The sequence below is a fragment of the Delphinapterus leucas genome, chromosome 3, assembly GCF_059928025.1.
Source record: "Delphinapterus leucas isolate spDelLeu-1000000601 "Yukka" chromosome 3, BTC_Dleu_Yukka2, whole genome shotgun sequence".
In the NCBI taxonomy this organism is placed as follows: domain Eukaryota; kingdom Metazoa; phylum Chordata; class Mammalia; order Artiodactyla; family Monodontidae; genus Delphinapterus; species Delphinapterus leucas.
The window spans coordinates 113,473,011-113,487,355 of NC_143131.1; the positions used below are offsets into that span (position 1 = coordinate 113,473,011).

The 14,345-nt window shown below is 34.7% G+C and overlaps 1 protein-coding gene across 5 annotated transcripts in view; it reads left to right on the top strand.

The window, feature by feature from the left end:
* The window catches only part of DDX46 (DEAD-box helicase 46), a 58,378-nt gene that overhangs the window by 13,242 nt on the left and 30,791 nt on the right, over positions 1 to 14,345 (top strand). For 4 of the 5 annotated variants that reach the window (XM_022588836.2, XM_022588837.2, XM_089908446.1 and 1 more), the window contains 6 exons: positions 874 to 1,039; positions 1,756 to 1,876; positions 2,447 to 2,622; positions 3,556 to 3,677; positions 5,020 to 5,098; positions 6,895 to 6,977. In XM_022588836.2, coding sequence (XP_022444544.1) covers positions 874 to 1,039; positions 1,756 to 1,876; positions 2,447 to 2,622; positions 3,556 to 3,677; positions 5,020 to 5,098; positions 6,895 to 6,977 — 747 coding nt within the window. The remainder of the gene's footprint in view (positions 1 to 873; positions 1,040 to 1,755; positions 1,877 to 2,446; positions 2,623 to 3,555; positions 3,678 to 5,019; positions 5,099 to 6,894; positions 6,978 to 14,345) is intronic. The other variant, XM_089908444.1, reaches the window with a different exon arrangement.

The following is a 14,345-nucleotide window of genomic DNA, read 5'->3' on the forward strand; positions in this document are numbered from 1 at the left end:
ACCTCTTGCTGTATGCCCACTTTTTTTTTTTTAATTGAAGTATAGTTGATTTATAATGCAGTGTTAGTTTCAGGTATACAGCAAAGTGATTCAGATATATATATCTGTCTGTACGTATATATACATATATATACACATACACACAAACACATACATATATACATATATATATATTTTAGATTCTTTTCCATTTTCAGTTGTTACATGATATTGCATATAGTTCCCTGTGCTATACAGTGAATCCTTGTTGTTTATTTTATGTATAGCAGTTTGTGTCTGTTAATCCCATACTCCTAATTTATCCCTCCCCTTCCCCTTTCCCCTTTGATAGCCCTAAGTTTGTTTTCTGCGTCTGTTTCTGTTTTGCAAATAAATTCATTTGTATTATTTTTTAGATTCCACGTATAAGTGATCTCATATAATATTTGTCTGTCTCTGTCTGACTAAATTCACATAGTATGATATTCTCTAGGTTCATCCGTGTTGCTGCACAAGTGTATGCCCACTTTTTGATTCCTGCTTGTCCCTCATCAGCTCATCCCAGACATAGAATAGGGAGAGAAGAAATGAAGTGACAGAATAAATTAACTTTTTTTTCCTATTAGCACTCATTGTAAAGATTTATATAGAGAAAACTATAGGAAAACTTTATTAAAGCCGTGTTAAAATTATTTTTTTATTTTAGCTTTATATTGTTATTATAGCTTTCTATAAGGGCAAAGAAAAAATAAACTAAGTTGGAAAATTCAGAAAGTAAAGTAAAAGCCAAAGAATATTTTGTAGGAGAGGAGGATCTTTAAAACTAGGAATATTTCTTCCCATAGGAGAAAGTAGTAATGGATTTAGCTCTTAATTTTTCTTTTTTAATTATAGTATTCTTCAGAGGAGGAAGAAGTTGATCTTCAGACTGCCCTTACAGGTTATCAGACAAAGCAGAGAAAGCTTCTAGAACCAGTGGATCATGGAAAAATTGAATATGAACAATTCAGAAAAAACTTTTATGTTGAAGTTCCAGAACTGGCAAAAATGTCTCAAGAGGGTAGAATTTTTTTATTCATTTATTGGTTATTGTGGGAACAGAGGGAGTACACTTCACCTTGCCTGGGAGGAATGTTGATAGGCCTGTGAGTTGATGCATGAGTAGGAGGAATTTGCCTGGCTTACCTGGAGAAATGAGAGGGAACTAGAAGGCGAGAAGTCATTCTAGAGGGTAGGACAACATCCGCAAAGATTTGGAGCAGTGAGGAATTAGTATGTTTTTGGAAACATTAAAAAAAATGAGGAAAAATTAGTTTGGCTCATGTAGTTGAGATTTTTAGCATCAAAAATACTCTTCATGTGAAGTTAGCAAATAAAATATTGTTAACCTTTTCTGATATTTGAGAGTTAGGAACCAATGTGAATCTGTGTGATATTGATAGAATAAGGATAATCTGGGCAACCCTTGCTTAAAGAACAAGTGGTTGTATTACTTGTCAATCATTGTTCTTTTATTGCTGGTACAATTTAAGTCAAAATAAAAGCGAAATTGTAGAAATTGGAGTGTTTCTTTTGTTCCTAATTGGTTGCAACAGTAATCGCTTTAGTTGTCTCTCTGAGCTGTTCAGTGCTTTGTCACGTAGCTTTTCTATGGAATTATCTTCAGGAGCACTAGAAAAGAATTGAAAATTTTTAATCTTTCCATGCCTCACTGAAAAGTAGAAGGCACTATTAGAACAATATTTAAGAGTTTTTAATCTGGATTTTGTTTTGTAGAAGTGAATGTATTTCGGTTGGAAATGGAGGGCATTATTGTCAAGGGAAAAGGTTGCCCCAAACCAATTAAATCTTGGGTTCAGTGTGGGATTTCTATGAAGATCTTAAATTCTCTCAAAAAGTAAGTGTTCAGTAGTTGTCCACATTTTTCAATATCTTGCTACTAAAAATAGCCCTTTATGCAAGTAATTCCTCTGCTTACATTTTTACTCTAATGGGAAAACTTGATTATTTTTTCTTAAACAGCTTTATTGAGATATAATTTACATACCATAAAATTTACCCTTTAAGTTTACAATTTGATGATTTTTAGTATATTTATGGAGTTGTGCAGTCATTACTGTAATCTAATTTTAGAATATTTTCATTATCCCCGAAAGAGGCCTGGATCCATTAGTAGTCAGTTTTCTCCTTTCTCCTCCACATTAGGCAACCTCTCATCTACTATTTTTATAGATTTTTCTATTCTGGACATTTCATATAAATAAGATCATACTAATATAGTCTTTTGTGACTGGCTTCTTTCAATTAGCATAGTATTTTCAAATATTTCTACATCATCCATGATGTAGAATGTCTCAGTACTTCATTCCTTTTCATTGTATGGATACACATTTTGGAAAACTTTTACAGTTTGAGGGACCCAGAGATCACAGTTCTTACCTTGTCTTCCTTTGGTTTGCTTTTTAAGGCATGGTTATGAAAAGCCTACGCCAATCCAAACCCAGGCGATTCCTGCTATAATGTCTGGACGAGATTTGATTGGTATTGCCAAGACAGGAAGTGGAAAGACCATTGCCTTTCTGTTGCCTATGTTTAGACACATCATGGATCAGAGGTCATTAGAAGAAGGAGAGGGGCCAATAGGTACAATTCCTTTCATTAAACTATTTTTTCAGTTAACAACTTCGTTGTCCGTTAATCAGAAAGACCTGATGCTTTGTAATGTTAATTATAACAATAAAGATGTCTTTATGTACATTTCCTTTATAAATTTGGCACTTTGGGGCTGATTTCCCCTTACCAGCAGGTGGAGTGAGAATCTTCAGAGCTCTGGAGTGACATCTCAGAAGTACAAAAACAGCCTCTCCTGGCACAGCTCAGTTTTTAAACTCTGACTCGGCAGGTAGACTCCTCGTGCATCTATCTGTTTATTTATGTTGAGGTTTGTTCTTAGCCCGTATCAGTGGATCTATAAACTCAACATAGAAGATTGTAGGGAAGTGTATTTTTCTTTTCTTTCTTTTTTTGGCCTTAAAAGGCTGTAGTGCCAACATTTCATTCAGGATTAGGTCTTTAGATTCAGTTTTCTTGATTCATTTGGCAGAGATCTCTTCTCCAAATTTGAGTAGGGTTTTGGAAAGTTGTTCAACTCCTCTCTTGGCAACAGAGGGCACAGTATATTTCTCCTCTGTCTGTGTCCCTCAGACCAAGGTTGTTTCCGGAAGCCACGGCATGGCTCTTCAGCACAGTGAGTCACTTGATTATCTTTGCTCTGTGATTTGCAGTTGAGAATGATTTGCATTCTTTTCAACCAAGTATTTTCCTGATGGTTGAGTAAGGTATTTAACTCTCATTTATCTTCCTATAGCATGTTCTTAAAACCTTCTTAAAATTATCCTTCACCACAATCTCTGCTATTACAAAACTTTTGAAATAGGATTCTCAAAGGTGCATAAAACAAATTAAAACAAAATTTAGACTAAGATCTGAACTTGATTGCAGAGGTTAAATTTAACACTATAAAGCTTAGCCTCTCAAGAATTTTGGTGGTTAGGCTTTTGACATTTATCTTTTCAGCTGTCATCATGACTCCAACTCGAGAACTGGCTTTACAAATTACTAAAGAATGTAAGAAGTTTTCGAAGACCTTGGGCCTTAGAGTGGTCTGTGTTTATGGAGGAACAGGAATCAGTGAGCAGGTAGTTATAAAAGGAACATTCAGTTTTTCCAGTCTTTTTAAAAATTGAATGACTTAATAATGTAAAAGTGATTTTTTGCTTTAGTGTTTTCTGTATTGATTGCTTCTAAAATCTTTAAAATGAGGTGTGAAAATAATAGTAAGAATGAATTATGTTAAAGTTATATTTTAGAATTTTTGAGTCATTTTCATATCTTAGCTTTCCCGTGCTTGTCTTTCCCTGCTCAAGGAAGCAGATTATTTTTTCCATTTTACAGATGTTCAGAAAGGTTAAGTTGACCAAAGTCTTTAGCTTAGTAAGACTTTGTCCTAGAATCTAGGTCTTATGGTTCCTGGATCAACATTTATTTTCTCTAATCTAAATGACATCTTTAAAAGGTGGTTTTGAGTGGGGTGTATTAATATCAGAGTTTCATCTGCATTCTTAAATGATTTTAGTGAGAATTATTTAAACATACCTTCATTCACTCTCTTTAGATTGGCATTTCTCCACATGTCTTCTAAAGAATGCTAGTCATCAGATATTTTGCTTTAACTAGAAGAAGGAAAAATACTGGGTTCTGTGGTCAAATAAGTTTTGGAAATGTTGGACTATGCAAAGTTAAAATTTTCTTTTCTGCAAGACTTCTTAGTTGTTAATAAGCTAATGTATATTGTGATGCTAGAAAAAAATGGGATAAATTAAGTGGCGTTTTCTGAACATATTTAACCCCCAAACCACCAGGACTTCTCAGATTTTAGACACATCTTGGGAATATTTGCTTTTGTTATCCCAATGCTATTTTAAACGCTTGAACTTAGTTTTCTAAGTTTATCTGTGTCAGTTATTTTGGCCATAGCCTGTAGTAAATACAGTTACAAAATAAGGTGGTACACGCATGCATATTTATATAGAAGTCAAACAAAGTTTTATAATGTCTAACAAAGTCTAGTGTTTTCCATTCTATTTCATTTTTAAAATGCAGGTTGTGACTTACTGATTTTGTGATTCACTAATGGAAACAAATCTCAATTTGAAAAACATTGATCTATCAAATTTCTTTATTTACTGCTCTCTCATATTCCTTTCTTGGTTTTGAGGAGTTGTGTCAAATTAAAATTGGTAAAAACCTCTGGTTTTCATTGATTTCAAAGTTACAGCATCATGTGGTCTTTCTGCTGCTTCCTATTCCTTTATTAGTGCTCCAGCATTCCAAAGAATTAAGCAGGAGGCTTTGGTGTCTTCTAATCAGACCTGGCTGTCTTATGTTATGGAGCTCTGCAAGGACCTCAGTCAGTATTTTCAAGTTTGTAAAGAAACATTAGTGATAAATACACTATAAAATTTCATCTTTTCTTATTAGATTGCTGAGCTGAAAAGAGGTGCTGAAATTATTGTTTGCACACCTGGTCGAATGATTGACATGTTAGCAGCTAACAGTGGTAAGTCAGGGGTGTTGGGGTTTTGTTGTTGTTGTTGTTCGTTTTTTGTTCTCTTTTCTCCTTTTTGAATTCTGTACATTTTTGTTAAAGCAGAAACAAGAAACCACCAAAGGTTTCTACATTTCTTCTTGAAGCTGTAATATCTTGAAATTTGTATTGTAACAAGCTTTTGTTGCAAGTATTCATAATATTTTTGCAATTTAATTAAAAAAATTTTTTTTCACAACTACTCCATCTGATTTTTTTTTTTTTTTTAAGCACTTAACATGGATTCTTAATTCAATTTTGGCCTAGCTTTGCTTCTAAAAGGGTGGGGGACTATTTCTTTTTAATTGTACAATTTAGACATTTTCTCCATAGGAGCTAGTACTTTCTTACAATACTAGATAAGTTAAGATCTTGCAGCTTCAAGAAAATTTACCTTTTGTAAATTTGCATGTTTTTAGCTCAAATATTGTGCTTTGTTAAATTATTCCCTATCAAAACTGTTACTAAACTGTTGACATTATTTAACTTCTGTGGAGAAAGGCCCTTCAAGATTTATAGAACTGGGCTTCCGAGACTTAAACCATCAAAGGTAGGTAATTTAATGCTGTTCCCAATCTTGCAAAACTAATTGGGGCTGCACATGTTAGTATGGAATACTTAAATATTAGAAAGCATTTATTTTGGCACATTTCTCTTTTTTGAAGAAAATGCTTTCAAACGTTTCCATTGTAGTATTCAGTATATATATATCGTAGAGTATTTAAAACTTTGAGTAATGCATGTTTCTAATAGCATTTTGCTTGGATTTCTGTGTACTCTTAATTCTAATTCTACATGAAGTTGGTAAAGTGACATTGGTATTGATAAGTCATTGTGCTTGTATAGCATATGAAAAGTTTTGGATTGAATGCTAATGAAATAATTCCTTGTTTTTTCTCAATGCTGCATTGATTGTCTCCTCCTGAAATTCATCTTGATTAATTTTATCTTTTCCCTTTATCTGTCCTTTTGGTTTATATTTAATAACTGTTTTATACATGTTTTTGCCAGGTGATTGAATCAACAGTTGATAGAAATGCTTGTGTTAATCCTTTAGAAAGGGTTTCCTGTCTATGTATTTAGTTTTTTCTGGCTAAGAAGCCAGTTGCATTTATTTAAACCAGTGGGAGCACTGTGTAAAATAGGATTTATATCTTTGTATAGAAAAATGTATCTATGTAATACATTGGTTTTTAAAATTTTTGTGTAATATGTTAGTTACCTAGTGATATTGAATAGCTTCTTATTTATGTTTTGACATGCCCATTAGAAGCTTCTAACTGTATATAAGTAGGTTATGTACTACATAAAGTATTGTAAAGAGAGATTTTCTGCGTCTGAAGTAGTTAGCACTGGAACTTGCTTTCCACACATACGCTGTAATCTCTAATATGTTTTTTCCTAGGTGATGCTGTCAGATAATGGCTGATGTGGCTCGATGCTCCATCTCAGTCTTAGTTTTATGATGTGTTTTGGAGAGGGCTGTTTTCTGAATTTTACAGGTTCTTCAGGCCCTATGATGGTATGCAAGAGACGAGTTTGACAAAATAAAGGGCCTCATATACCCATTGTCAGAAAGTATTTGCCAGTAGATAAGATATTGTAAACCAAAATTTCTTTTCACTGTTTAAAGATACCTAACTCACCCCTCTGGTTAAGTCAGGCATTTTAGTTCCCTTTACAGTTTTTTAAAGATTTTGGTAGTCATAAAATGAATTGTGACTGATTTTTAGTTTTCTTTTTGTCTTTATTTTTTTTCCTCATGTTAGGTCGGGTTACAAATCTTCGAAGAGTGACTTATGTTGTTTTAGATGAAGCAGACAGAATGTTTGACATGGGTTTTGAACCACAGGTATTTATTAAATTTCTTAGTGTTTTGAACTATAAAGTAAACCTTGTAACTGCCATGAGCATGAAATATTTGTATGGTTTCTGAAATTCTCACACACATTTCTGTTGTGTGGTGATACAGTGGATTGAGGACATAGGGAATTGAAGTAGATATTTATGTTTTGGATTCTTCATTAAACTTGTTCAGGAGGTATTTGTGCAGGCTTTCCTAAGCCATCTAAAACCATCATTGGTAAAATTAGAAGTGGAGTCCTAATAGAAACTTAAGCTTTCATATTTTATAGTTTTCATTGTACTTCCAAATAAATTGCTTTAATTCATGCTTTTCACTACCTCATGATCTAGATAGCACAGGTTGTTTACATTCTCCAGATGTAAAAACTAAGGCCCAAAGCATTTGTCTAGCTTAGATTTTATATTCTTCATGTGTGCAGTTTTGTTCAATACAAAATTACAGTGATAAAAGCCTAAAGGCTACAAAAAAAAAAAAAAGCCTAAAGAAAAACATGTTAAAAGGTGGTAGAGGGGCTTCCCTGGTGGTCCAGTGGGTAAGACTCCATGCTTCCAATGCATGGTGCCCAGGTTCGATCCCTGGTTGGGGAACAAGAGCCCGCATGCATGCTGCAACTAAGAGCCGGCATGCCACAACTAAGACCCGGCGCAGCAATCAATCAGTCAATCAACCAGTCAATAAGTAAATAATTAATTAATTTTTTTAAAAGGTGGTAGAAATTTTTCTTAGCAAGAGGAGCTGTATGAGTAGTCAATGGGCTATGGATGCCAAAAAAATGCTTTTAAATCACAAACTGCAGTAATAGAAATGGAATATTGGAAAGGGATATGGTTAAAGTGTTCATTCTTTTCCGTTTATTCATGTATTCTCCAAAAATGTATTACCTGTCATATGATAGTGCATGTATTGTGTTTAGATTTAGGGACCACATTCTAAATGAGATACAGAGGAGCATATAAGAATAAACAGGACTATGGTAATACTTGAGCCATGTGAGAAACAGTTAAAGGAATGAGGAATATTTAGCTTGAAGTAGGGGATTTGGTAGCATCCTTTAACTCTTTGAATAAAGTCTATCACATGAAAGAAGCATTAAATTTATCCTTTGGGTCCCAACAAGTACGACTGGGATAGTGGGGAAGCTATAGGGAGCTTGATCTGAGCGTAATGTGAAAAAGGACTGGATAAGCATTTTGGGGAGATTAAACAGGTTACTTTGTAGGAGGGAGATATTGAATATGCTTTTTAATTATGTGTTCTAGTAGAGACAGCAGGTCCATTTGTAGAAAGAGAGTAGAGGGAGTTGAAGAAGTCAGGTGGAATATGGAGCTAGGTGCCCTTTCCCAGTCAGTTCAGTGGTTTTTATTGTATTCCTGGAACTTGACAACCATCACCACTATCCAATATCAGAACATTTTCATGCCCCCTCACCAAAACTCTGTCCTGATTAGTTGCTTTTGTTTTGAGTCATATCATTGTGAATTTTTTAAAATCTCCTTTTTATAATGTTTTGTCGTTCTGGAGGATGTAAAAATAGATGCATGTGTTCAGTCTTTCATTTTTAACCAGAAATTGATCTCGTGGCTTTTTCTTGGTGTATTCCTTTGTTTATGGACTGCTTTTTCTGTAGAAAGTGCTTGAGGTACATTCTTTCAGTCTTTGCATGTCTGGAAAGTCTTTGGTCTACCCTCAAATTTATTTGACATTTAGCCAGATATGAGGTGAGGATTATTTTCCCTCAGAATTTCTTTTTGTCTCCATTGGTTTTCTTTCTTCTTTTTCTTTCTTTTCTTTTTTTAAAAATATTTATTTATTTATTTATTTGGCTGCGCTGGGTCTTAGTTTTGGCATACGGGATCTTTAGTTGTGGCACGTGGGATCTAGTTCCCTGACCAGAGATTGAACCTGGGCCTGCTGCATTGGGAGTGTGGAGTCTTAGCCACTGGACCACCAGGGAAGTCTCTCCATTGGTTTTCCTGAGAAATTCAAAGTTACTCAGTTATTAACCTTTTGTATTTAATTTGTACTTTTTGTCTTGAAACTTTTTGGATCTTTATCCTAAGGTTCTGTGTCATTTAGGCTTGTTTTCTTCAACTAGTGTCCTGACTACGTCGTGGGTTCTTTCCATCTAGAAACTCAAATCCTTCCGTTTTGAGAAATTTTCTTGAATTATTTTTTGATAATTTCCTTCTCTTTGTTTTCTGGAACTCTTATTATTTGAATGTTGGACCTTTTGGACTCATCCTTTAATTTTCTTAATTTTTCTTAAGTATTTTGCATCTCTATCATTTTGCCGTACTAGGAGATTTCCTAAACTCAAAGCTTTCAACCTTTCTGTTGAATTTTTAAATTCTGCTTTCATAGTTTTAATTTCTAAATGTTCTTTTCTTTTCTCTGAATTTTTATTTTAAATGGCATCCTGTTCTTGTCTCATAGATACAGAAATTTCTTAAGTTTCCCTGGATATTGATAGTTTTTTGAAATTTTCATCTCCTTCCATAGTCTCTGTCTCCCTTCTTGCTTCTTCTTTTTTTTTTTTTTCTGTGTTTGCCAGTACATTTGAAAGCTTTAGGTTAAACAGATTCAGAAACACTAAAATAGTCTTACATTTGTTAAAGAAATCAACTTTTAATTTTCCTACAAGGAAAACACAAGTTCCTGACTATTTTTCACTAGCAAGTTGTACCAGACATTCAAGGAGTAAATAATTATGTTCCTAATCATACTTTATTTCAAAGTATAAAAAAGAGGGAATACTCATCAATTTATAAGGTCATTATAATCTTTTACTTTTAAAAGAGCTCTGTTAAGGTCTAATTATATACCATAGAACTCACTTTGTTAAAGTGTGTAATAAAATGGGTTTTAGTACACATACAGGTTTTTTCAGCCATCACCGCAATTCAGTTTTAGAAAATTTCTTTCACCAGAAAAATGTCTTGTGCCTGTCTGCATTCATTTCCTATTTCCACCTCACCCCGAGGCAGCCACTAATTTGCTTTCTGTCTTAAAAGATTTGCCTTTTCTGGACATTTCATATAAATGGAATCTTACAGGGAGTTCCCTAGTGGTCCAGTGGTTAGGACTCGGTGCTTTCACTGCTGTAGTCCGGGTTCAGTCCCTGGTCAGGGAACTAAGATCCCGCAAGCCGTGCTGTTGGGGGTGGAGGGGGTGGAGAATCATACAGTATACATCTAGCTTGTATTTATTTCACTTATCATATGTGTTTGAGCTCCATTCGTGTCCTAGCATTTGTCAGTACTTTATTCCTTTAATTGCTGAGTAATTAATATTCCGTCATATGAATATATGTCATATTTTGTTTCTCCATTAGCCAGCTGATGAACATTTGGATTATTTCCATGATTAGGAATAATGCTGCTAGGAACATTTGTATACAAGTCTTTGTATGGACATACTTCTTCGTATATTTTGAATAGATTACCTAGGAGTAGAATTCCTGATTGTATGGTAATTTATTTATTTATTTATTTATTTTAGGCGAGGAAAGCCTCAAATAGAAGAAAGCCACTTTTTTTTACATCTTTATTGGAGTATAATTGCTTTACAATGGTGTGTTAGTTGCTGCTTTATAACAAAGTGAATCAGTTATACATATACATATGTTCCCATATCTCTTCCCTCTTGCGCCTCCCTCCCTCCCACCCTCCCTATCTCACCCCACTAGGTGGTCACAAAGCACTGAGCTGATCTCCCTGTGCTATGCGGCTGCTTCCCACTAGCTAGCTATTTTACGTTTGGTAGTGTATATATGTCCATGCCACTCTCTCACTTTGTCACAGCTTACCCTTCCCCCTCCCCATATCCTCAAATCCATTCTCTAGTAGGTCTGTGTCTTTATTCCTGTCTTACCGCTAGGTTCTTTATGACATTTTTTTTCTTAGATTCCATATATATGTGTTAGTATACGGTATTTGTCTTTCTCTTTCTGACTTACTTCACTCTGTATGACACACTCTAGGTCCATCCACTTCATTACAAATAGCTTAATTTCATTTTTTTTTATGGCTGAGTAATATTCCATTGTATATATGTGCCACATCTTCTTTATCCATTCATCCGATGATGGACGCTTAGGTTGTTTCCATCTTCTGGCTATTGTAAATAGAGCTGCAATGAACATTTTGGTACATGACTCTTTTTGAATTATGGTTTTCTCAGGGTATATGCCCAGTAGTGGGATTGCTGGGTCATATGGTAGTTCTATTTGTAGTTTTTTAAGGAACCTCCATACTGTTCTCCATAGTGGCTGTACCAATTCACATTCCCACCAGCAGTGCAAGAGTGTTCCCTTTTCTCCACACCCTGTCCAGCATTTATTGTTTCTAGATTTTTTGATGATGGCCATTCTGACTGGTGTGAGATGATATCTCATTGTAGTTTTGATTTGCATTTCTCTAATGATTAATGATGTTGAGCATTTCTTCATGTGTTTGTTGGCAGCCTGTATATCTTCTTTGGAGAAATGTCTGTTTAGGTCTTCTGCCCATTTTTGGATTGGGTTGTTTGTTTTTTTGTTATTGAGCTGCATGAACTGCTTTTAAATTTTGGAGATTAATCCTTTGTCAGTTGCTTCATTTGCCAATATTTTCTCCCATTCTGAGGGTTGTCTTTTGGTCTTGTTTATGGTTTCCTTTGCTGTGCAAAAGCTTTGAAGTTTCATTAGGTCCCATTTGTTTATTTTTGTTTTTATTTGCATTTCTCTAGGAGGTGGATCAAAAAGGATCTTGCTGTGATTTATGTCATAGAGTGTTCTGCCTATGTTTTCCTCTAAGAGTTTGATAGTTTCTGGCCTTACATTTAGGTCTTTAATCCATTTTGAGCTTATTTTTGTGTATGGTGTTAGGGAATGTTCTAATCTCATACTTTTACATGTACCTGTCCAGTTTTCCCAGCACCACTTATTGAAGAGGCTGTCCTTTTGCCACTGTACATTCCTGCCTCCTTTATCAAAGATAAGGTGACCATATGTGCCTGGGTTTATCTCTGGGCTTTCTATCCTGTTCCATTGATCTATCTTTCTGTTTTTGTGCCAGTACCATACTGTCTTGATTACTTCAGCTTTGTAGTATAGTCTGAAGTCGGGGAGCCTGATACCCCCAGCTCCGTTCATTTTTTGTTCTCAAGATTGCTTTGGCTATTCTGGGTCTTTTGTGTTTCCATACAAATTGTGAAATTTTTTGTTCTAGTTCTGTGAAAAATGCCAGTGGTAGTTTGATAGGGATTGCATTGAATCTGTAGATTGCTTTGGGTAGTAGAGTCATTTTCACAATGTTGATTCTTCCTATGCAAGAACATGGTATATCTCTCCATCTATTTGTATCATCTTTAATTTCTTTCATCAGTGTCTTATAATTTTCTGCATACAGGTCTTTTGCCTCCTTAAGTAGGTTTATTCCTAGATATTTTATTCTTTTTGTTGCAATGTAAATGGGAGTGTTTTCTTGATTTCACTTTCAGATTTTTCATCATTAGTGTATAGGAATGCCAGAGATTTCTGTGCATTAATTTTGTATCCTGCTACTTTACCAAATTCATTGATTAGCTCTAGTAGTTTTCTGGTAGCATCTTTAGGATTCTCTATTTATAGTATCATGTCATCTGCAAACAGTGACAGCTTTACTTCTTCTTTTCCGATTTGGATTCCATTTATTTCCTTTTCTTCTCTGATTGCTGTGGCTAAAACTTCCAAAACTATGTTGAATGATAGTGGTGAGAGTGGGCAACCTTGTCTTGTTCCTGATCTTAGTGGAAATGCTTTCAGTTTTTCACCATTGAGGATGATGTTGGCTGTGGGTTTGTCATATATGGCCTTTATTATGTTGAGGAAAGTTCCCTCTATGCCTACTTTCTGGAGGGTTTTTATCATAAATGGGTGTTGAATTTTGTCGAAAGCTTTCTCTGCATCTATTGAGATGACCATATGGTTTTTCTCCTTCAATTTGTTAATATGGTGTATCACATTGATCGATTTGCGTATACTGAAGAATCCTTGCATTCCTGGAATATACCCCACCTGATCATGGTGTATGATCCTCTTAATGTGCTGTTGGATTCTGTTTGCTAGTATTTTGTTGAGGATTTTTGTATCTATGTTCATCAGTGATATTGGCCTGTAGTTTTCTTTCTTTGTGACATCCTTGTCTGGTTTTGGTATCAGGGTGATGGTGGCCTCGTAGAATGAGTTTGGGAGTGTTCCTCCCTCTGCTGTATTTTGGAAGAGTTTGAGAAGGATAGGTGTTAGCTCTTCTCTAAATGTTTGATAGAATTCGCCTGTGAAGCCATCTGGTCCTGGGCTTTTGTTTGTTGGAAGATTTTTAATCACAGTTTCAATTTCAGTGCTTGTGATTGGTCTGTTCATATTTTCTATTTCTTCCTGATTCAGTCTTGGCAGGTTGTGCATTTCTAAGAATTTGTCCATTTCTTCCAGGTTGTGCATTTTATTGGCATAGAGTTGCTTGTAGTAATCTCTCATGATCTTTTTTATTTCTGCAGTGTCAGTTGTTACTTCTTTTCCATTTCTAATTCTATTGATTTGAGTCTTCTCCCTTTTTTTCTTGATGAGTCTGGCTAATGGTTTATCAATTTTGTTTATCTTCTCAAAGAACCAGCTTTTAGTTTTATTGATCTTTGCTATCGTTTCCTTCATTTCTTTTTCATTTATTTCTGATCTGATCTTTATGATTTCTTTCCTTCTGCTAACTTTGGGGCTTTTTTTGTTCTTCTTTCTCTAATTGCTTTAGGTGCAAGGTTAGGTTGTTTTTTGGGATGTTTCCTGTTTCTTAAGATAGGATTGTGTTGCTATAAACTTCCCTCTTAGAACTGCTTTTGCTGCATCCCATAGGTTTTGGGTCGTCGTGTCTCCATTGTCATTTGTTTCTAGGTATTTTTTGATTTCCTCTTTGATTTCTTCAGTGATCACTTCGTTATTAAGTAGTGTATTGTTTAGCCTCCGTGTGTTTGTATATTTTACAGATCTTTTTCTGTAATTGATATCTAGTCTCACAGCATTGTGGTCAGAAAAGATACTTGATACAATTTCAGTTTTCTTAAATTTACCAAGGCTTGATTTGTGACCCAAGATATGATCTATCTTGGAGAATATTCCATGAGCACTTGAGAAAAATGTGTATTCTGTTGTGTTTGGAGGAAATGTCCTATAAATATCAATTAAGTCCATCTTGTTTAATGTATCATTTAAAGCTTGTGTTTCCTTATTTATTTTCATTTTGGATGATCTGTCCATTGGTGAAAGTGGGGTGTTAAAGTCCCCGACTATGAATGTGTTACTGTCGATTTCTTCTTTTATGGCTGTTAGCATTTGCCTTATGTATT